Source organism: Gymnogyps californianus, chromosome 6, assembly GCF_018139145.2.
Source record: "Gymnogyps californianus isolate 813 chromosome 6, ASM1813914v2, whole genome shotgun sequence".
Lineage (NCBI taxonomy): Eukaryota > Metazoa > Chordata > Aves > Accipitriformes > Cathartidae > Gymnogyps > Gymnogyps californianus.
In genome coordinates this window covers 3,939,775-3,964,799 of record NC_059476.1, presented here as the reverse complement: position 1 = coordinate 3,964,799, position 25,025 = coordinate 3,939,775, and the positions used below count along the sequence as shown (strand labels likewise).

Sequence of the window (25,025 nt, the reverse complement as noted above, 5' to 3'; positions counted from 1 at the left end):
TTTTGTTGGTTATGACTGTTATGGCCCTCATCAGAGAAGCGAACTGTAAAATCAGGCTGAGCAAATGAGTGTAGTCTTAGCTCAGCATGCGAGGACTCTGGTTTTTGGAAATATGTATTATTTAAAGAGAAATTTTTCAAAAATATAACATCTGATGTCTTAATGTTTTTCTACAAATAAATGTGATTCATTATTGTATAAAACACAGTTTATTTAAAGGTAGTAACAGGTTTTCCATGTGTGTATGTATGCATATATTTATTTTTTTTAACCTCTCTACTTAGACACAAGTAGTGAATTAACTATTTAAGCTGCTTGTTTTGAGGAGGTGATTCTTACTCTCATGGTGAGATACAAAAGCACGCCATTCTGTGTGTGGGGCATGTTTTCACCCAGCAAACCCAAGTTTGTAGATATTTTTCTCCTGACAATTTAAACATGGTTTTAGAAGTGCATCCTTAGCTCTGTCTTCAGAAGAAACCTGATCTTTCTGGTGCAACACAGAGCACAAATGCACCTGCAAGAAGCAAAAGCACCTTGTGAGAGGATGAAAGGTGACAGGCTTCGTATGTATCTGTTCTGTTCCTTCTGATTTGGAATGACTGGTTGGAAAAAGGCGGCAGACTGGGGGCTTAGGGTTCGGTGTCTTTTCCTGCCTTCCACCTGGGGGCTGGCTCCAGGCGACCCCCCTGACACCCTCCTCACTGCTGGGGAGGCCAAAGCTGCAGAAAACGGAACAGCGGGTTTCTGCAGTACGATAGCCAAAAGCACTATGCTTGGAATCGTTATCATCAGGAAGCCGGGCAATGCTGAGGGGTAGAAGAAGTATGTTCATGACAAAAATCTCTTCTTCAGAGCGGAGGAGCTGAGGGGTGACGAAGCATGACTGCTGAGACCTGTAACAGGGTCTCAGGTGCGGAGAACAGAGAGAGAGATGCCTGGTTAGAGAACAGTCTACTGATCTGACTGCCGCTGGCAGATTCCTGATGGTAAGGGGAAAGTCTAGCCGAAACCCATTGATCGGGTGCGGTTTCGCAGGCTCTCTTAATGCAAGAGTCAGTGCATGCACTGCTGTGGTTTTCACTTCATTCAAGAGGGACGGTCTAGGTGGTCTGTCACAAAGAAAAGTGTCAGACCAGAGCGTAATCTCTGGTCCTCTTGGGACTGAGCCAGGTGCCTAAATGGCTTTTTTTTTTTTTTTAGAAGAGATTTTGCCTGCCTGAGTGCTTTTTACTGGCATTGCTTTCTCCTGAGAAAATCTGAGGTAGCAGGCACAGTTGAGGGAGGGAGGGAGGAATGGAAAGGGGTGGGGGGGTGTGTAGGGGCAGTAGGCAGCAGTGGGAAGGTTTTCCTGCAATTAAAAAAAAAACAAACCAAACCTAAAATGAGTGCTGTATAAGGTAGTCAGAAGAAAAAATTTACACCTTCCCCTATCCTGCTGATTTCAGAAGCAGCTGCTAGCATGGATACCAGCGTGTGCTGCTGCAGGCATGTGACTGTCAGCCAGCTGAGGAGCAGAGCCTCAGCGTAAGCTCCGAGACCAAGAACAGCCTGTTACTGTGGTCTTGGGGGAAGCTGTGTAACCTCCTCCTGCTTCCTGGTAACAAAATGCAAGTAATATTTTACAGCACTTCACTGAGTCACATAGACTAGATCGGGTCTGTAACCTGCATAATTACTTACTAATAGAAGACTTAAGCCCTCTCTGGTTTATGAATGCTACAGCGGTGAGGTGAGACTCATCCTCTGCAGGAGAACAGCTCCTGCCACTTAATTCCAGCGGCAGACTCGGTATTGCAAAGGCAGCAGCTGGGAGCGGGGTCCCTTCCTGAGAGCAGCGTTTGCGTGCAGGGAAGAGGTTCGCGCCGTGCTCTAAAGGCAGGTTGGTAGTGGGTAAAATAACTGAGGGGCCATCATATGGAATATTGTATGGATCTTCTAAAAAGATGAATTCCACAGCTCCAGCCTGGGGAGAACTCAGTGGCAACGGTGATCCGGGAATGGTGGTTTCAGCTGTGGAAGGGTTGCCTGGACAAAGCCAAGCCAGGCCTGTACATCAGCTGATCTGGCTGGAAAGGGATAAAAAGCCCTCCAGCTGCTGCAATTCCCCTCCCTTTTCTCTCTTGACTGACACCTATTACTAAGGACTACCATGAACCAAGGTATAGAGCTGGTATTTTCAAACTGGTATTTTTCAAGCTGGTGTTGTTCATTGACACCCAATGAGTGTGTCTGAATTTCAGATTCAGACGTAATGTAGGCCGAGTGAGAACAACTGTTTGTGTGGCCTCCACATCCCATAGCAAATGCCAGCTCTACCTCTTCCATTGCAGACCAAGTCTCCTGAGTTCTCTTCCATTTGCCACGGCTCAAGAAGGAGCGCGCTATCTGATGTGGCAGACGTGGGGCAACCCGATTTCCTGCTAGAGCCCTTTGTGGCCTCATTTTTATAGTTATATTAAATGTGATAAGTACGCGTTACTTGGCAATGATGGCTACTGATAGTTTCTGCTGGAAAGACGTATAGAAATAGGCCTGAGCTGATGAGTAAGACAGACAACTAGATGTAACTTACGCTGGCCAAAGAATTTGCCGTGTAGTGCAAGGGAGCACAAGCCCGCAGTTGGCTTCTGCTGCCAGTTCTTGCTCCCTTCTCTTGACCCCGTCTCCCCGTCCTCCGCTTCCCCAAGGCACTAGCTCGCACAAATCTTCTCCCAGCTGTCTTCTATGTCAGACACCAGAGATGCGAGTAGTGCTGCAGGGGCCTGGAACAGACGTCCAGCTCCTCACTCTGCCATGGATTTATATTTGAATGAAGAGATGAACAGTACTGCACGCTTTATGTTATAATGATGCTACCCAGCTGAATCTGAATATTCAACAGCTTAACTTCAATCGTCTTTAAAAAAAAAAGGGGAGGGGGGCAAAGTCAACAATTGCTGCGTAATCATTCTCTTCCTTCTTTCCCTGGGGCATGTCTGCATGGTCCTGCCGCTACATCCAGTTACCATAGCGATTCTAGTATCCTACAGGATGTTCTTCTTTAATGATGAAGTATTCCTCCCACTGTTGAACATTATCTTCCAGCAATTAGTATACTTCTGAGATTCTCCTTCATCTCCAGAAACCGAACTGCTTTATAAAGCAAAACGGTTGTCTCATTGTGCCCAGCCTGACTGACGAATCCACATACACAATTTGAAATTACTTCCCTTTATGTTAACATAATTGGGTTCAGATTAACTCTTACTCTAGGTACAGAGCATCTTACCTCATTGGAAATTCAGGTCATATACTCAGAATTAAGCTAATAGAAACTTAGAGCAAACGAGGATTTCTCTCTTATTCCATGAACCTCAGCACTATGCTAACAACATGAATGACTTTCCTGAGGATTATAATTGAGTATATTATGATTTAAATCTTCTATGAATTTCTTAGCATTAGCGAAGGTAGCATTAGCGCTAAATAGGATTACTTTTTCTCCTTTCACAGATAAACAATTAAAGCATAAACCACATCCAAACCAGACAACTCTAACACCATTATTAACGATGATAGGCCAGTTTATTTCTCTGTTAATAAATCCTCCTTCCTTACAGGAATAGAAAGCAAAAACTAACTTTTCAGACCCTGTACTGTAAGGATACTGAGTGGCAATAGCTGACCTGCTATTAGCTCCACACAGTGCAACTCCACTGCAAGAATTGTCCTATTCCATTGAGAATCTACAATCACCATTTGAATATAAATATTTGAAAAGCAGAACAATGAACAAGTGAGCTTTGCAACAGAAAATACTTCATTGTAAGTATGCTTTTCTTCTACAAGAGCAAAAGATGTGCCCATAAAACTGATGATACAGAGAAATGAAATCCTTACCTCGTGTGCTAGGAGATACCTGAGGTGATACACTGAACTCAATTCAGTACACTACTCTGATACAGGTTAGCCTCTCGCAAGTCATTTTCAAGGGATGCCCACATAAAGTATCTACACTGCACACATGAGAAAAGGGGAATAGCTAGATGCTTTAAGAGATGCTGGACAAATTCTAGATTCCTTAGATATTTAGATGCAAGCTTCCACACCAGGCCCTGACAAGGAGAGTGTTGCATAGTCCTGAAAAATACTTTCTTGCAGGACAACAGGTCTGCAAAACGGAAAAGCCTTCTGCAGCGCCATATTCACCTTCAAACGCGTGCTGTGCTCTTATTTAGATAAAGAGCAGTTCTGTAGCTGAAGTGCTTTTTGGATCCCGCGGCGAGGTCTTGGGGCGTCGGACTCTCTGCAGTACAGCTAACTGGGATTCCTGCTGCTTCCATGGCTTCCGCAGTGGTCGGACCAATAGCAGCAAACTGAAATGACATTACTTACAGTTCTAATAGCGTAGTCGGGTACGGCATCAGCTCTAACTGGTTACTTAGGTGCATACCCTTCCTTCTTTGCTGACATTGTCAGTGTGTCAACTTGCATGGCAGAGCTTACTAAACTGTACTAACCATTTCAGGTTGAAGATTTTCAGTATTAAAAACCCCCTAACAATCGAGCTACTTAGAAATTTCTTAGGAAAGATTATCATTTATCTCGCCATTACAAACATTTAAAGCTCTTAGTCCCACAAAACAGGAAAAGCGAGAGGAATTTTAATATGCCTCAGCCTGTAATTGCCAATTCAAGCAAGAACTATTCACATCTTCACATCACTAAGAGAAAATAAAGCCTATACCCAGTGGAGACTGGGTAAGTTAGTTGGAGAAAAAAAATTCTAAGTGAAAACAATTACTTTTTCTTTTTTTTAAAAAAGGCTCTTTTTTTTAAAAAAAGCTATATAATAAGATTTGTATTTGCTATCTATGCATTTGCTATAACCTGTTTTTTCAGAGAAATAAAAGAGAAAATGAAGGTTTGTAACGGGTGTAACAGCTTTCCTAGCTCTCATTCGCCCACCCCAAACTTACTCTCTATTGTATTTCACCACTTCTAAAGAGAAGATACCTTGATATGGCTGATACAATCCCCCGAAAGCTTCTGAATGTGCTGGAGGCAAAATTTGACACCAGATGGACTGAAGAACACGACGCTTGCTGGAATTCCCTGAGTAAAAGTAACCATAGGTTGGCATAGATTACTCACTATTCCAGCAGTGTATCAGTACGCTTTCACATAAATCCCTTCAACTGTCTCTATATGGACGTGAAGTGTTTTTATCGATGAGAAACAGCAGTTAAGCCAACAGAAGGGGCTTCCTGCGGTGCAGACAGCCTGCCAAACCCCCATTCTACAACAGAACGCCGAAATTCAGGTGTGACTTCAACCAAAGACTTTGTCAAACAAGCGCTTGCTGATAAATGTACTGGAACTGTTCTGGAGCCATACTCATTTTCCTGTTTAGCAAGAAAACTCAGCAAGTTATTTCCCTAAATCCATTCCCATCTATCTCAGTTCTGCACATGTTCTGTTTCCCAGCTCATGTGGTTTACCCTAAGTTCTGCCCGCCCTGAGATGCTCTGGCAAAGATGAGGTGTTGCCTTAAAACTGCAGTCCCCTGGAAGGGCTTTCTCTCTCAGAATAAGCCTGCCTTAAGATAGCAGCAGAAACCTTCCGTAGCCAAAAGAAAACTCTGCAAAATTCTGTCTGGAGTAAGGTCCCAAGCTCTTGAGCTGCAGACCCAAAGCACATGCCTCCTTTATCATGATTTTCTGTCTGACAAGAAAGATACGCTAGCTCCACTCAAACTACATCTGTTGTTATTTTATAGTGCATGGCTTGGAAGCTAGCCTTAGCTCACGGAGGCCGGAACGACAGTTTAACGCAGTGCTGTGCAGTGTCTCTCCAAGTGCTGAACACTTGGCATTTCATGTCAGCTCTCCATGCCCTAAATATATAACCACAATATCATCAGTTAAGAACAACTACAAAGCGCATGAGAAACACATTTTAACAGCTTTACACTGAAACCCACATCTAATTGCAGCAAGCGAGGAGTTCCATAAAAAGAGTTCACAAAGTTACAAAATGCATATGTACTATTGACTCACTTTTATAACTGCTATAAACTAAATACCGTGGGGTTCAGAACTGCAATATCCACCTGGGAACACCAGGATACTACAGTGTATCGGTCAGACTGCCCATGCCATAACCTTTTAGGACCTCTTGAAAAAGAACTTTAAAATCAATATGTAATTTAACAAGACATTAATGCACGGATTTTAAAAAGAGATGCAACATGCTCAAGGAGGCCAAGGTTCTGTAAGAAGGAAAGCCTGCATTTTGAATAAAATTAATCCTACGTATGATGTAGGCTCCTACAAATGGAAAATTCAGAAAGCCAGTCTTGAAAAAACAAAAGCAATTATTAGTACCTTCAAATCTTTTACTATGCACTGATCCTTGATTAATGACATTTACTAGAGGGTTTTAAAAAGAGAAAAACATTAATAATTCCAGCAAATATATCTCAATACACTTGTCAACAGCATGTCACTTGGAATTCTAACACTTAAAATGAGATTACTACATTCATAAATTGGATAACCAGATAAGGAACACTGAAACTATGTAGGGCAGGAAACTACTACTGAATTCTGACTTGTAATATATAGCAAAGATGTCCATTGAAATGATATTTAATTACACTAATTAAAATTAATAATAAAGCTGTTCAATAAATATCCTCGCTAAATGTAATTTCTGACATGGTATTACTTAAAAAGCAATCTCGTCCAGCTCAAAGGAATAAACTGAATATGTAATTATTTATGCAGTTATTTCCTGGTAATTCTGAAACACACACATATTTTGAAAGTTCGACAAAATGTGACAGGTTTTGTTTTCTTCTTCAAACGGAGGCACCGTGTCTTTTAGGCGTGTTTATAACTGCCATAACAAGTAACTGAGGGACTCTCTCCGAAACTTTTGCTAAAGGATTTTCTTGGTAGTCAACAGGGAAACAAAACAAGAAGCCTATGCAGGATATTCTTGTATCACCACAAGTATCATTTACAGACAGCTGAAAAAAAAGGAGTATATTCTACTAGGTATTATCATATAACTCAAAAACTCTCAAATTACATCAGCGTCCAATACCTGTTGTGAGAAATAACTGCCCAAAGATTCTTGCAGGTCAGTGTGTTGGGTTGTTTGATAAACAGTAAGGCTTTCCAGAGGTATACCTGGAATCAGAATATACATTCATAATTAAACAGGGTTTCATTAATTTCTATTATTTCAATAAAACACTCTCAACATACTAACTGCACTTAAGTGTCCTACTTCAGGCTAAAAAGATTAAAAAGATACAGAAAAGGTATTTCTAGAGTTTCAAGATATACTAAAGCATCTGTAATCAGAGGACCTTGAAGCACACTGGCAAACTCGCAAGTCTTGCAACGTTTCTGTGAATAGATTATCTCCCATCTCACAGAAGAGAACGCAGGTCAAGAACAAGGCCAATAACAACCTTGCTCCCGTCACGCTACAGCTCAATCCCAGAGCTGTGGGCAGCAATCCAACCACGCAGTTTTCACTCCCATCCTCTAACTTGTAGCCAACATAATAGCAAACTCAATTTTTAGTTATTCAACTTTGGTTCACAAGCTCTAGATACAACTTTTCTCATAACTGACTAATTAAAATGAGGCTCCAAGGGAAGTTCAACCTTTTTCTCTAAGTGCTGTAGGAAGTACTTCTCTTTTCAGGGCTCCACAAGGAAAAAGAAGAGCTGAGGAATTAGGCTTCTCTCCTGTAAATACACAAACAAGAACTTTAATTAACTTATGTTTTTAATAAAGAGTAAACATGATACATTTAATACACTTTAAAGGTATCAAATGTTGAACGCTGCAGTAAATGCTGCATGCTTCATCAGAGACACAGCCCTAAGATAACTGGAAACATTTGCAGTGCAACTGCATCCACAACTCAGAGAACAGAGGCTACTTAGCATGTAAATTAAAAAATATTCCATAACTAGAATATGAATACATTGGCTAAAAAGATCTCACAAAAGATAAACCGCATTTCTATTCCCCTTGCCATTCTACAAAGCAAAACAAGTACTGTGCAAGTTATCGCCTCCTCCTCCTCAGAAACACAATCTTCCTCAATTTTATATTTAAAATCTTTGTCCCACTCAATACATGACAGCTCTCTCTATATAAAAGAATGTTCAGGCAGGCAAAGAGGAGGACAGAAATACTGTGCTGAAAAGTTTCAACCTATCTGAAACTCTGTTTTCTTGCTTCCCCAAGGAAAAATGATTCTACTTCCATTGCTAGGGTGGAAGTCGATATCCTCACTTGCTCTTGTCCTTTAAAATGAAAGTGACCTCCAACTTTAATTATTGTTACATTGCCAACGCACGAAAGCCCCTTGGTGATTTTGGAAGGACCTTTCTGATACGTGGCTGTTTATAACTGACCTCTTGGAGGACATGACACACCCGGGATGCAGTTTCCATAGGTTTTGTATGTTTCTAATACATGATCAGAGGGGTAAACAAATTCTGCTTAAAAAATACCACCAGGTCATAGTATGCATGTTGCCATCTCTTGGGTCACCCCTCCACCATTCACGCAGCCACCCTGTCCCTGTGCACTCGGTGTACGCCCACACGCCGGAGACAGGGAAGAGGAAACCCTGACAACGATCATCACATTGCGAATGCAAGCCCCTGGCTCGGAAGAAGGAAATAGCACCGTCTGTATGAGAGTCCCAATACTTTGCTGGGTTTAGGGCTTAAACTAATTGTTTTGGAAAGTTTTTCACTGCTAGATTTTAGCTAATAAAAGTCAATATTGACACTCTGCAAAAGATAAAGAGAATTTTAATCGAGGAAGAATTCGATTTTTGGATAGGAATTTAACAGCAGACTTTTTTTGCACAGAGTTTGCCTTTCCTATAATAAGAAATACAGAGAAAATTTCAAGATTAAATGCTACCCAGCTGCACACAACTTTGCATTCATCTTTCAAAATAAATGAGAGTTCCTCAACACATTATTTTATTACTAATTCAGATATGTTAATACACATGTTTAACAGATGACTACTAGAAAAATAAATGCTTTTTTTTAAGTGCTGGAAGTAGCTTCTTGGTTTATAACAGTAAGCATCAGAGATGCCTCAGGGAGAAAAAAAAGGACAGCATAGTAAAAATCAAATGCAAAGACCCTCGTAGGAGTCAACACAGATATATTTGACTGCCCTAAATGCACACTGAAGTTTTATTAGAAGCCATAGATATGCTTGTAATAAATTACAGGAAGGAAGAATGAACTTGGGACAGAATGGAAAAGAGATTTTAAAATAATAAGATAAAACCTAAATATTTCAGCATTAAGCCTCCTACAACTCATGTCAGTTAACTGAAATGCCAATGGGATACCTGTAAAGAAACACTAATCCTTTTTGACTTGTGTTTACAAAGCACAGAAAAATTCCTTAGTAGGCCTGAACAATACAACCAGCACTGGCCCTAACGGTATCCCCTACTTCTGTAACCAACACAAATGTTACACTGTAATAAAACCAAAAAAATATTTGCCTCGAAAAGATAGTAAAGCTAGCTAGCTAGTTAAGGAGTAAATTCCTTTATTTCCCCAATCACTTAACTTGAAGTGGGTACCAAAGCACAAAAGGTGGGTAACAAAAGAAATATCACTGCTTCAGATTTTATTTTTATTCTGACAATAAATTCTAATGATATAAAAAATTTAGAGCTATTCTTTTCATTTACTTATCTTTTTATGCATAAACAAAAAATATATACATAGTAGGGAACATGATGTAATTTAATCTGTACTTCAGAGGCTGTTATAAAGCACTTGATAAATTGAGAGCACATAAATATGCACAATCCAATAAATCATGGAGTATGATTATATGTATCAACAACAGGCAGTCTCCAATGATTGAAATTCACTGCTCAGTTATCAAAACTGAAGGGTATTCAAAGGCAGTCATTTTTGCAAGGATAATGGAAGTGCTGCAGCATTGTGCTAATTTAAATAGCCTGCTGGTGTTCTGGTATGAAACAGCCCTCAGGATACTCGATGTAAAAGGCTGTAAACAAATAGTTCTCTCTTTCCCAGTGGTGGCTATCAGAAGCTGCTGCTGGCTCTGGATTGAACTTCTCTGTTCTCCCCAGAAAGTGCTGTTCCCTGTCCGGCTCCCCCTGGGACTGCCAGCTCCCAACTCCGCAGGAGTGTGTGGGCAAAGCGGGGAAATAGCCACGGGATCAAACACGGTCAGAAGTCACAGGGTCTGTGAACCAAGCAGCTCCCAAGGGAGGAGGAAGAGCCAGGATGATCCTCAACTGGACTGAGAAAATAACCAAGAAGATGTTACGAGGCAGTAACTGTGCCAGTCACAGGCTCGCCAACGAGGAATTTTTCCACTCCTGGTACTACATGCATTGTTTTCTTTCTTTAGACCTGATCCTAGTTTTTTCACATTCATACAACAGAAGAGACAGGTATTTTTCTTGTCTTCCTTCTCAAAACAAACCTCCATCTGCAAACTGGCAAACATTAGTTCATTACCAGAAGTAGATTTCCTCGTGCTAAAAAATCAGCTAAAACCTGTCTTTGTTTTAAAAGATCTGTTGAAGAGTAGATATGGGTTATTCTTCACTTATGGCATTTTCGTGTTGAAAATTTCATTTTTAATTTTTAGAATTTATTATTTAATCTTGTGTTGGCAACTATCATTTTTACCATGAAATATTCCATATAGTTAAAATATTTTATTTGCCAATGAATTAGAGCACTCTCCCCATAAAAAACAATACTTGCCAGCTCAAATCAATTTTTCTTTTACCTATAAATCTCTGCTACTACGCAGACTTTGCTAATCAACACTCTCTTTCATATCTAACATTATGCCTAACAGCCAAAAATAACGTGTCAGGGTTCTTGACATCATTTCCACTACTGAAGCACCTAGCACCTTATTCAGCAAGTTCATAAAGTGTGGTCAGCAGTAGGGCTTTTAAACCAGCCGATACAATAATTCATCCAACATCTAGAATAATTGCACTGATTGTCATTTGTTTCTCTGACTAGGGTTAGCCAAGGGCAGACTATTTACCTTGACTGGCTGAATAACATGGCTTTTCAGAGCATTGGTCATTCTCTGTTCAATTAGCGGACACTGCATGAACCTCTAGATGAAGGTTTCTGTTTCCCTTTTTAAATTTGAGGCAGAAAGTCCTTCAGCGAAGGACATACCTTTGTATCAGACTGAAAACTACCCTCTAATTTCACGATGAGGCTCCACTATACAGCTCCCTGCCTTCTTACATGAGCGGGGATGTACCCCAGGTCATGTAAAAGTCCAGAGAAGGATCTGCCAGCTAACAGGTTGCTGCTGAGATACTGAACCTTAGGTGTGATTTTCATCTGGTACAGAGATTATTTTAGCAACGAGTCTCAGAGTGCCTGGGGACTAATTCTGCTGACTTCTTTTGATAACTGTTCCTCCCAGCCGATGCTCAGAGGGACACTTTGAAGGCAGCACGCACCTCAGTCGTGGATCCCCTGGAACACCACCACGTGTGTCAGAGGCTCTGAGGTCAAACCCACTGCACTGGCAGCTCCTGTTTATGACATTCTTCACCCAACTTCTATAACGCAGGCTGTACAAAAACACAGCCTCTTTTTTTCACAGCTTGTACTGACCCATCCACTCAAAAAATAATCAGCCCCTAAGCCTAAAAATGTTTCTTATCACTATTGGAAATTTTAACAAATTACAGTAAAAAAAAAAATGAGGAAGTAGCCTAACTAGACTTTTAAAATTACCCAGCAATCTGATAATACATTTAGAAGCAGCAAACAGATCAGCATTACAGCTTTAACCGTAACAAAATGCTCAAACAAAACATAACCCATCATTTTAACTAACCCTTTCTGCAACTTCTTCAAAACCACTCTCCTCTGGTGCTGAAAAATAGATTCCTCTGAAACCACATGTGCATTCTGAGGAAAGGAGTTCCCCTTATCTACTTTGAACTATGGAATGGTGAAAACTCCCCAGCATCAACTGGTTTGAAGCAAGGAAAGTCAGGTCACCCGAAGTTCACAGAGAACTAGCACACCTATAGTCACAATCATTTAAATCTTATGATTAAGCAGCAATTTCCAATCATTACAGCTCTGATCTTTTAGTAAAAAAAAAACCACTTTGTCTACCGGGTCATACAGTATTATTAATCAATTACAGAGCCTAAGATTTCACAGAAATTAATATTTTGTATAGGTATTTCAAAGTATTTTTTATCGTCTTTTAGAGATATCACCCACATTCCCAGAAATTGAATTCACGGGTTCTACATATAAGAGATATATGCAGTGTGTACTTCTCTGCTTCAGTGTACACTCGATTGTATTTACAGGAAATTCTGAAACAACGGAAGGTACATTAGCTTAATTTAAGCAGAAGATTTTAGATACTTACTTGAGCAAATATATTCAGCTAATTTTTCAGCATTTCCAGACTTTTCTCCTTGTGGAATAAGACCAATTTCTTCCACTATAACCAAAAGCAGCAAAGAAAAACATCGAAATCAATGAGAACAATTCAGATTTACTGTCACAGAAACATGGGTTGAAAAGGGAGACACAACTTGATCCACGCACACAAATACTTCTTTGAAAAGTAAAAAATCAGAGCATTTGAAGTGGTAACGTGCTATGAAAGGTTCAATTTTGGTTCTAGAAAGACATACTTGAAAAAAGTACAAAAGAAGAATTCTGGGGATAGCTAAACTGTTTTGGAGAGTTTCTGAACTCTCATACCTGAAGCGGTGAAACAGAAAGCACTGTCTGACTATGCTGAATGGGCTGCAATTCCTGGCATGGTTTGGTTGCAGCTAGCTTCCCAAAGAGCGTATCGCTGTTCTTTGTAGCAAAGGCTGAAATCCTGTCGGAAAATCTGAGAGTATAGCAATGGTCTTACTTAAGCAAGTAAGTAGGAACAAGATGAATTCCTGAGAAGTTAACTAATTTGGGACTTGACTGATTCAAGATGCTTGTTAGGTGTCACCGGTTGGTGATCCAGTGTTGTTACCAGCCTGCCTGAAAAAATATGCTTTTTATAGAGGTAGCCAGTACTTATCGAAAGTATTTTTGGACTAGAAGCAGAAAAACATCAAGACTCTCAAAATTCTCAAATGCTAGTCTTTTCATAGTATTTCCTGTGTGGTTCAGTGGAAGCTAAAGCTACAATGCAATTTTACAATAAGAAAGGCTTTCATAAACTAAAATCTACGTTGCATTTTTTGTTACGCACATAAAATATGTACTGCATCAGATTAAAACCAGCGTCAAGACAAATAAAGCAGCTGATCCACTGAAGCCAACGGGATGTATAGTGCTGACTCCTGTTTGGCAAATGCCTCACAGGAACACTGAGGGAATGAAGGGCCAGTGCATTGCACCTCGTACAATCTCAGACAATCATGTTATAATCCCCTTCAGCCATTTCATTTCCAAAGTGGAATGAAAAGACCCACATGCAAATTAAGAACACAGGGGTTTTTTTTCTTTTTTGACCAAATTTTTAAGTAGTTACCATCACATTAAAATAAAAGTAATGAAAAACCAGAAGCTAGATCCTTAGCTGAACTAAGCACGTATAGTTCTAATGTGTCTACAATTATCTGTTTTCAAAATTATCCCTTTATAAAACTTACCTACATTTTTTTTCTAAGCACCCTTGAATAGCAGCTAATATTCCAAAAATTGTACTTACAAGACAGATTTATCTAAGATTTCTTTTTTTAAACCCCAGCTTACCTAGAGAAGCTGTAGCTTTTCCTACCACATATGCTGGTTTGGTATTCCATCTTTGTTTAAGAGATTTTGACCAGGCTGAAAAACATTAAATTAAATTTGCACACATGGCAACAAAATATGAACGCTAAATGAGTATTTGCACTTCTGTTTAATCTACAAATACAGCAAAATAATAATAACTAATACTCTACTTCATATTTCAGCAAATCTGGATGTACAAAATGAATTTTTAATGTATTTTTTTCAGTGTGTAAATAGCAGTCTACAACATGTTTTTAAAAGCCTAATTTGAGTAAATAGTTCTTAGCTGCTTTTGTTAATGCACACTTGCCCTATGCCAAATCACATGCAACTTGCAATGTTCATTTATATTTTGGCATTAAGAATTTCAAAAAGCATCAAAACTCATAGGAAAAACCAGCACATAGTACAAAGGGAGATTTAGACATACAATCTGGTGGTTTAAAATGGAAAGCTTAGGCAAAAAACAAATATAATCTTCTATGACAACAAATAAAAGGGTAAAAATCTATATCCATGCACTACAGTACTCTGTAACGCAACTCTTACACAAGAAAAACACAGAAACTGATTATAGTTTAAACATACACCGAAAATAAGTTATCAGCTCAGAAATAACATGTACCAGAGACCAAATAAAATTACTAGGAAATGGTTTTCCTCCTTCAGGCAGTAAGTATGTTATAGATTACACTTCTTGGATCCAGCTACCTGATCCCTATGCCTGAAATCCTAATGGGTCAAAAATAGATACACTAAGTCTTTTATTATCTTGTCTTAAAACAGTACAGCATAGGACATTGAGTTCCTTTGTAGTATTCTTGGGGGGAAAAAAATTAGAAATAGAAATTACAACAGTAAAAAAAAAAAAATCAGAGGAAACTATTCTAAAGAAGGAAAAAGAAAAGAATTTATTACCTTCAAAAGGAACCCAAACAGGAACTAAAGACTTGTTTTATTGATTAAAATATGTATTTCAGCAGCTCCCAAAATTCCTAATCAAGACTAGGGATGAACTCTAGACAAGAGATTACATTTGACCAAAAATCCTAAAATATAGCCCTCTGCTGTTCAAAATGCTAAAATAAGCTGACAGTGTATTTACTGCTTACTCAAGAGTGTAACCTTATTCACTGTACATTGATTAGTATGACTACAGCCTAAATATGGAGCAGATAAAGTAATGATACAATTTAAGTGCACATAGAAACTCAAAGCCAGAATCACTTAGCATAAGAATTCAGAAGAGTTTACAAGGATTTGATAGATCATTGGTACGGTAATTTCTATTTAGCACTCTGCAGGATTCTTACTCACAACTGATCTGTTGGCTTTTATGTATCACCATTTCTTCGCTGTTTTTTAGCTAATGCTTAATTCACTCTATATTCAGGACAGAGAAATCTGTTTTTCTGTAAGACTCCATATGAAGTCTACACAGAAGCAGCAGTGGCCAGTTTCTACAAAATGCTCCTCTCTTTAAGGGAGGAAAGTGGTTAGTAAGCAAAACTAGGCACTGCAGCAAAATATTCCTCATGCACGAGTTTCTGTTTACAACTCTTTTTAGCAAAGAGAACCACAATTGAAAAAGCTCACACTAATTAGTAATTTGCAGCAAAAGCTCTTTCCTTTCATTTCTAATAACAGCGTAAGTGCGGAAAACCCAACCCTCAATCCCTTAAAAGCTCAATTTAGCATGAGGCCTTTACGATGCCAAAAGAACTATGAGATACAGCTTTTTTAAAAAAGGCATACTCCAAACACCTATTGGCGGGTGAAGTAAAATTACAAACTTCATTAAATACTGAAACAGAAAGACCAAGGAATATAAATATGCACTTACCTTCATTTTTACTGTTCTCTTTTAAACATATCTTGATGGCTTCTAATGCTCTTGGACTGGTAAAAACTAGGCCTCCATAACATTCTGGATGAGAGAGCTACTTACAAACAGCAAATTTAAGAATTAAAAAAAAAAAAAGTAAATAAATTAAAAATTAGGTTGATCAATTCTTTATAATCTTGTGAAGAACAAAACAGCTTCAATAAATGTCTGAAACAGGCAAATATTTCATTACTATCAGTAGCTAGAGCATTTATAAGAGAAATGTATAGCAAATCTCAAATTCACAACAAAACTTGCACAGGTTATATTAATTCTGAGAATCTGTAGGAATGGACGAGGATTCCTGTCACTGAAATGAGCTGGAAGGATGGGCGAACAACATATGAGGTACTTACTTAGAAATTCATACAAGAGAAATGAACTGTTATTCCAAGCAGTAACACAGAGGGTACCACCCAGTCAGCTGCGTGCCCCCTGCCCCCTCAAAGAACAGTTAAGATTACTAATAGGCTCTCAAAGATCAGTACAAAAAAAAGGAAAAATGTTCTTGGATCACTTGTAAATGCAGATCGTGATACATTCAAACACCAAACAAAGTTCAGTGCTGTTGGAGATTGTCAATAAAGGGAACCTCCCTCGGAAAACCTTTTCAACATTTTAAAATGAAATACATACATTGAAGAAAGAGTAGAAAGAGAACAGCGATTATGCAATTTTATTCCATGTACCTAGGAGATGCAGTACACAATTTCAGTACAATGTAAGGGTGAACCTCAGGTAGCCTTTAGTTGTCACTGCAGTCTTCTAATTTTCTGTGGTGACAAAACGCCCCAATACCTGTGACTATCTATGGTCCATCAACCTAAATGCGAATTCTATCTGACCAACTTAATTCTTTAACAAGTATGGCCAACATACTTAACGTTGTCTACAATATTGTATTGTGTTGTATACAATATCATATTGTATACAACTGTGTTTGTGGAAACACAAAAAGAGGTACCGCAAAGGGCATTATTAACTCAAGATAAGACATGGCATCTTGGCAACCATGGCCTAAATTCTATTGAAAATAAGACAACTGAAATAATTTAAAACTTACCTTTTCAAATAAGCTTTCAAGAGATACGAATTCAAATGACAAAACTGGAACCAAAGTTGCTTCGAATCCATATAATAGTAATTCCTATCAAAAAAGGTTTACAGCTCTTGAAATAGATTTCAAACAGTAGTTTTTTCTTTTTCAAAGAATTGACAAAGTCAGCACAAACATTTCTTTTTACTAAAGTAAAATACAAAGGCATCTTATTTGCTTTTACTAGTGAATCTAGTTTTGTTTTGTTAGTTACTTAGTATTACAACATAATACTAAACAAACAGCTGTGGAACTGAGGCCTCCTACATAGCTACTGAATAGTTACAGTATACACCAGCACGTAACTCTAAAGTCCCTAAGTGACAAACGATCACCTAGTCCTGCAAATATTCTTGTACACCTCTGTAATTTTTTAAAGTCAATAGAACTGCTCTTATGAGTAAGACCTACTCACATGACTAAAGGCAATAGCAGAAAGGACCACAGCAACAGGTAACCTCTTTTTGACATTACATTCCCAGTAAGACTACTAACATTTTTTGGAATCTTAATTCTATCCATATGAACATAATCAATATTAATTAAAATGAAATTGTTTTAATATCAGTACTTTGCTGAGAGCTTTAACAGTGAATTCAGTACAAATGCCCCATAACTAAAATACTTTTTTCAGTAACAGCAAATTTTCTAGCATACTTTTCTCTTAGCATAATTTCAGACATGCACTCCTAATTTTTATTATTTTTCCTAGAAAATATCATCATTTCAGACATGCCCTCCTAATTTTGATTAAGCACATTTTTCACTTGAAACAGTTAAATTCATCTATCTTGCTGAACGCATGATACTATTATTTAATAGTGAACTGACACAATTGTTCACTTTGTTTAAAGTTTACTCACTTTAATATACGGATCTGGTCCTGAATCTTTGTCTTTGGGATCCTTCAGCAACAGAACCTTCATTGTTTACCAAACAGCTGCAGAAGAACTCTGAAATACAATAATGGAATTTATCTGAATTAGATCTAGAGAACCTTCCACTGAACAGTGACTTTAATAGCTCAGCTTCAAAGAAACTGGGTTGCTAACAGTTGCACTGCTCGCTATACAATGAGTAAGCAGTTAACGTACGTTCTCTGGGCATGAATATCCACCCTGATAAGACCAACAATAACATGCTGTCTTTAGATAATACTGCTTAAGGGAGAAACTATAATGAAAGTCATGAAGGAGGATACATTTTAAAGGAGAATATTTTGTAAAAGAAGTAACAACCCCTACAATGCAGTCATGTTCAGCAACGTAATAAGCTCCTATCTATAAAAACTTATTCTATTCTATTCATTTCCATGCTAGTTTCCACCCTATGCTCATCACAATGAGCACACAAGGGCTCATGTATCAAGTGATTTAATTTGATGCATTTGGGGTCTCACCCTTTTCATGGGGGAAAACATGTGCAGGGCAGTGCTTCAAATTTTTTTTAAAAAATACAAACATATGTGTATATATATACACACATTTATACATCTGAATATAATATAGATAATATTCATATGCCTTCTTTGATATAGTAAACAAGGCAAACCTGAAAAAATATATTCTGCCATTAAAAGGGAAGATGATAGTTCCTTAAAAGTTGACTTTGGTGCTGAATTCAAAGCCTGTTACAACACGTAAGCAAATATACCAAGCATCAAAGTAAACAAATGCAATAATACAAACAAACCGAAATCCATTATCTAATTGCACATTTACCTTAATTCTCTATGTGTTACTTTCCTGATGGATTACATACTAGCAAATTCTCTTTAAAATGAATAATTATGAATATTCAAATGTACAGAACATCTTAAATTTTATTCATTTGCATGACATGCACTGAAATCCTCAAAACTTCATCAAAGACAAAAAAACCTACTCAGACAAAAATGAAAAGAGAAAAGAGAAAAGACAAAAGGCAGCTTTAGACAACAGTGGACAAAACAGGATCTGGTACAAGTCACCAGAGCTCAGTGTCACAGATTCATCTATAGCCAGAAGCACTGAGAAATACAGGCAGCGAAAAGGGCACCCAGAGCAAACCACCCCAGGAACTCAATATCCGACTGTGATACTATGCTAACTTTGTGGATTTTAAACTTCATTTTTTTTAATCTCCGTTTTAAAATGCGGTGTCATAATTGAGATGTTTAATTCTGAACGTCTTACCATTAGACATGGAAGTGCTCATTTCCACAAGACTTCCAGCCCTCAATACTGACACAACGGGAACTCGTAGGGCTTTGCAGTTCTGAAATACTGTTGTGGTTTAACCCCAGTCAGCAACCAAGCACCACGCAGCAGCCTCCCCTTTCCCCCTCCCAGTGGGGTGGGGAGGAGGAAAGGAAAAAAAAGTAAAACTCGTGGGTTGAGATAAGAACGGTTTAATAACTAAAGTAAAATATAGTACTAACAATAGTAATAATGAAATATAATAATAATAATAATAGTAATGAAGAGGAATATAACAAAAAAAAGGAAGGGGGGGGAAATGGAAAAAACCAGTGATGCACAATGCAATTGCTCACCACCCGCTGACTGATGCCTGAGCAGCGATCCACCCCTCCCGGCAACTCCCCCCAGTTTATATACTGGGCATGACGTTCCATGGTATGGAATACCCCTTTGGCTAGTTCAGGTCAGCTGCCCCGGCCGTGCTCCCTCCCAGCTCCTTGCACACCCGCTTGCTGGCAGAGCATGGGAAACTGAAAAGTCCTTGGCTTAAGATAAGCGCTACTTAGCAACAACTAAACCATCAGCGTGTTATCAACATCATTCTCACACTAAATCCAAAACACAGCACTGTACCAGCTACTAAGAAGAGAGTTAACTCTGTCCCAGCCAAAACCAGGACAAATACCAAGGCCAGTGAAGTCAAAGGGAACAACTAAAAGCGCACATAGAAGAAGAAACAAGGACTTTGTCGAGGGCCACATTCTCCAGAAGTGTAATTCTCGCTGATTTCAAACTCGAGCAAACACCAAAGTAGATCCCATTCATGGCTTTCAGGCACTGGACTCCCAAATACTTTTGAGTATCCAGTTGCTAGTAGCTTGAAGGAGGCAGGGCTAAGTGACTTTTCTTAGTCACTGTAACATTGTAACAGCCTTCACTTTAAAAATCCAAGTCTTGTAAAAACATACTTTGTGCATAGTTCTTTGTAGTATAGATTGTTATTCCAATACTGATGTTACTAACAATCTTTACTATAACTCCACCTTCAGTGCTTATACTCTAAGTATGATACATTTACATTTCTACCAGTACTCTTAAAGTCTAACAGCACCAAGAAAAATGATGTTAAGTCTTAACCTACCACACCCTCCTATTTCCAAAGTATAACACGTTTAATAACATTATGAAGTCATCAAAACATAAATGTAAGGACAAAAATAAAAATCCTTCCAAACTGCATAATGCAAGATAATAATACTTTTTCGAAAGAGCAATTTCCAAAAGTATTGTAATAAAATCCACAGTTGACATGAGAGAGTTAATTCTCATGGGGAAAGCAGATTTCTAATTAATTACTTTAGGTAGTTAGAAACAAATTAACTATGCCTTATTACTGTGTCAAGTAATGAATAACAATAAGAAATGGGTAAACATCCATGCTTAACAAGGTGACTTACGATAATCAAATTAATTATTTTGTTTAGATCCTGCATACAAAACATATACTGAAACCAAAGAATAATTACAAAGTCATAAAATATCGTGAACTACCGCAAGATGCAATTACCTAGCTGTCTCCTCTACAAAGAAATCATACAAGCTCTATTTTGGACTCCGCCATCTGGCTCACTTGTATAAAGAGCAAGACTGCACAGCTCTGGTGCTCCTAGAAGCCACTGGCTTATTTTCAATTCTACCAGAAGGCAGCTCGTTTATTGACTCCAAAAAGGGGCTGCAAGTGTCCAAGGGAAGACAAATTTGACCTAGGGCATCTGTAAGTTTGTGCATTCACGAATAACATGTATTTTGATCTGCAACTACCTTCTGACTGCTTTTGGTTTTACTGCTGAAAAAATTAGTCTCTTTTTCTGCAGCCATAAACCTCTCAGACCGTTCTGTTCTTTCCGCCTATACAGTTCAGACACGTTCACACAGATTTGGTGACAGGTGTGACCAAATGAAAACTGGTGGAACACATCCATGTCCAAATGCCAGGTCCTCATACCCAACACTTTCTTAGCAAGTGTGCCCTACCACTGCTGACACATCACTGCGAAATCGAGTCAAAATGCCATCTTAACAGGCCGGCAGGCAGAAGGCAGACAAGATCCCAAAGAGGCACGAGCACACAGGAGCACATTTTCAAAACAAAAATATGCCTACACACATTCAAAGGGTGAAGAAGTTAAAACTCAATTATGGATTCTTTTTTGGGGAAAAACATACAGACAAGTTTTCATAACTTGCTGCAATAATGCGGGGATCCCACTGCACTGGGAATGGTAAGAGAAATACAGTATTTTTACTGGTTTACTTCTGTCCTTGACATGCTATGCTACTAAGGAGTGCCCTACAAATGACTGAAACACAATTTTTGAAACAGCTAGCTTTCTGCTAAATACACTTAGAGTCAAGAACCCTGACAAACATTCCTATTGAATCAAAGAGCATTAAGAGAAAGTATATAAATAAGACATGCAGCATCTTTGCTAATTTTTGATGTATTCTGAGGGAAGTACTTACAATACAAAGATATATTTTAGATATCTTGTATATTTTATCTATAAATCATATCTGATATATTTAATCAAGAGAGGTATGCACAAACTTCTAAATAGCCATAAAAAGTTTCTAATTAGAAGAATGAATGGGACTTAGCAGAGTCCAGCAGTGCTCGATCTATATCTGGAAAAGACAATGTCTATGAATAACCTTGTGGTGGTTTAACCCCAGCCGGCAACTAAGCCCCACGCAGCCGCTGGCTCACTCCCACCCAGTGGGATGGGGGAGAGAATTGGAAGAGTAAAAGTGAGAAAACTCGTAGGTTGAGATAAAGACAGTTTAATAGATAAAGCAAAAGCCACACACGCAAGCAAAGCAAAACAAGGAATTCATTCACCACTTCCCATCGGCAGGCAGGGGTTCAGCCATCTCCAGGAAAGCAGGGCTCCACCACACCTAATGGTGACTTGGGAAGACAAACGCCATCACTCCAAATGCCCCCCTTCCTTCTTCTTCCCCCAGCTTTATATGCTGAGCGTGACGTCATATTACCATATGGAATATCCCTTTGGTCAGTTGGGGTCAGCTGTCCCGGCTGTGTCCCCTCCCAACTCCTTGTGCACCCCCAGCCTACTCGCTGGTGGGGTGGGGCGAGAAGCGGAAAAGGCCTTGGCTCCATGTAAGCACTGCCCAGCAATAACTAAAATATCCCTGTATTATCAACACTGTTTCCAGCACAAAACCAAAACATAGCCCCATACTAGCCACTATGAAGAAAATTAACTCTATCCCAGCCCAAACCAGCACAAACCTACGTTTTACACTGCCAAGTCTTTGTTTATAGGATGATGCTGGCCACCCACCTTTGGCTCACTAAACAAGCACTTTGTTTGCCTGAGCACCAATAACAACCCTGCAAAGATTGTTCTTCAAATGTTAAAAAAATACCATTTAAAACCCATTAGGCTTGCAAACAGCTCATAAGCGGACAACAGATTTTTTTGTCTTGAGCACATAGACACAAAGATGAAGAAAAACTTGTATTAGTCAGTCTGAGGTTTGGGAACCATCCAGTTAGCTCTGATGATAAACTTCAAGAGCGACTGGAGTGTCTGAGGCATTACATCATGACTGAAGGCTAAAACCAGTTTGGTGCTATTTCTCTGAGTCCACATTACTTAATTTTAAGTCCACTTTACTTAATTTAGAAGAAGGGTAATTTTAGGTCACATTGCATATTCAGAATATTATGCTTACAGACAAAATTGAAATGCTTCCCATTCACAGCATCACACAGTAAAATTCAACATCCCTGTGCCTTCAGTTAAAATATAAAGCTGATTACAATGTGTGTCCTGGATATTAGTACAGTAAAAATGAGCAATACTCTCTCATATTAAAAAAACTTTTGCAGATTTTTCATATAAAACACTGTACAGAGAGAACATGTCTGTGAGTCACTCAACTTTGATTTCAAAAGCTGTCCCCAAACTAACTGCAAACTATCTTTAATATGGAGGACAGCTGGTAAAAAGAAAAAGATGGGTCCTTTTGTTTGTTGCTGCTAAGTGACACCGAGAGCTGCAAAATATATTAAACTTCTCTAATACTATTCTGATTACAAGCAACTGTATGGGTCACACAATAAGGTTTGGTTGCCAAGTGCAAAGGGAATTGTCTGTTCCATCATAAACATAAGTTGAGATGAATGATGAGACACTATCGAGATAAGATTTTTAAAAAACCTCTAAAAATCCCTAGGCTAGGATTTTTGATGTTATGCATTTCTTACCAATATTCTTTTACTATGATTAGATGGGTTTAATGACCAGAGAAGAAAAAAAGCCTACCTGTAAGGCTGCCATGAAGTATGGTTCAGAAATCTACCAAATTCACAGATAATGTAATACCTATATCATCAAGTAACAACTGCAAAAAATTTGAGAATAATTCCTATTATTTGGGTATCTATGTCACAAAACTCAACAACAAAACTGGTTCCTTGACATGGCAATCCAAAGGAGCAGCAAATGACTCAGACCCTTCTACTACATCATGGATTTTTACCAAAGGCGATGTTAGTAATTAGTGTCATTCTTGACTGATACAGTTTCAAAAATAAAATGGAAAACTGTATATAGGTACAGATTGCATCCCCACAGAGGCAGTTTTACTGCAGCAGTAAAGGGCTTTGCCAATATATCTTTCTCCACACTGAATTCTTTCCCTGTGTATCAGTATTCGTATTTCGGCAATGACCAAAGTGCTCCCCGAGCAGACAGAGCTCTCAAAAAATAATAAAAAAAATAAACACAGACATGGTTGATACTTTAGAGAGACATGCAAATTCTAACCTATTGGGATTTTATCTATAAAGCCAAAATTACATCCCAGGCCCTGTGCCTTGCATTTCTTCTGGCTGGCAATAGCAAATGCCCAATCCTCTTCTCCAAATAACCTCATTAACACCTACCTTTCTTCACTAACTAGACATGAAGACTTAAATGGAACATGGTCCGCAGGAATAAGCTCAAACATTAATGTCCACTTCTATACTTGTAGTGCTTAGCATTTTTCAACACATTTTCCTGATGGATATTTTTATAAAAACCACATTTACATTGTGTTTACTGTATTCTACCTCACTGCCTTTTGTTTGTTTCTCTGGAATTACCTACAACTAGTCTGGGAATTAATTTTTTAAGTAAGCAGTAAGCACTTGATTCCTTTTTTAATTTGGCTTTCAGTAATTTGACTAATGTCACAGACGCTCAGGACAGATTTTTAGGCCCCAGTACTGTATTTCAGGCTCCGTTTGCCTTTCTTTTCTTTACAGCAGTGTAACTGACATGTTCAACAGAAACAGGCCACGAACAGAGGTGGTGAGGGCAGAAGAAGCCAGAGGACACTTGTTGCATGGGACAATTATTTTGCTTGCTTTTAGACAGACAATGCTCCACCAGGGCAGGGAGCTGCAACAATTAACACGCACCTACACTTCCACGTACCGTTTTCAAGTGTGTTTTGAGTCACGGCCGAGTCCGGACGACTTTCCTAGAATACTCTATTTCTTTTAAAGCAGGTGACATCAGCAGCACAAAGAAGGAATGCCGGGGTTTTTAGGAGCGAGGAGAGGGGCGGCCCGGGACGGGTCTCCCCGCTCCCCAGACGCCCCGCCGGGGCAGGCCCGGGCCCGGTCGCCTTCCCCGGGACTCTCGCCCTTGCCCCTTCACAGTTTAACGCAACCTTTCCCTGCGATTCACCACAGACAGGCAGGACATACCCCACCTCCCGCCTGGAGAGCTTTGCCGCGCTACGGTCACCACACACCCGGAGGCGGTGCTGGCCCACTGCAAGCCCGCACCCCGCGCTGCTCCGGCCGGCCGGGGCCACAGCCCTCCCCCGGGCCCTGCTGAGGATCCCGGCCCCACGGAAGAGCAGCAGAGCTGCGCTCGCCCCAGCGCTCACCTGCGCGCAGAGCCGGCAGCCGGGCCGCCCAGAGCGGGCACCGCGCCTGCCTGCCGCCGCTCCCGCCGCCGC

The 25,025-nt window shown here is 39.3% G+C and overlaps 1 protein-coding gene across 4 annotated transcripts; it reads right to left on the bottom strand.

The window, feature by feature from the left end:
• Positions 1-15: 15 nt before the first annotated feature.
• On the bottom strand, positions 16-24,996 carry UROS (uroporphyrinogen III synthase). 4 transcript variants are annotated; one of them, XM_050899454.1, is made up of 10 exons: positions 24,954-24,996; positions 17,667-17,756; positions 16,771-16,854; positions 15,666-15,762; positions 13,802-13,876; positions 12,462-12,536; positions 7,664-7,747; positions 7,093-7,178; positions 4,999-5,097; positions 16-4,358 (listed from the first exon to the last, which is right to left on the bottom strand). In XM_050899454.1, the coding sequence occupies exons 2-10, from the start codon at positions 17,727-17,729 to the stop codon at positions 4,194-4,196; spliced, it is 828 nt and encodes a 275-aa protein (XP_050755411.1). In that variant the 5' UTR covers positions 17,730-17,756; positions 24,954-24,996; the 3' UTR covers positions 16-4,193. The 4 variants fall into 4 exon arrangements, with proteins under 4 accessions (XP_050755411.1, XP_050755414.1, XP_050755413.1 ...); XM_050899457.1 differs by having other exon boundaries at positions 7,664-7,744; XM_050899456.1 differs by lacking the exon at positions 24,954-24,996 and adding an exon at positions 24,494-24,644.
• Between the last annotated feature and the right edge of the window lie 29 nt (positions 24,997-25,025).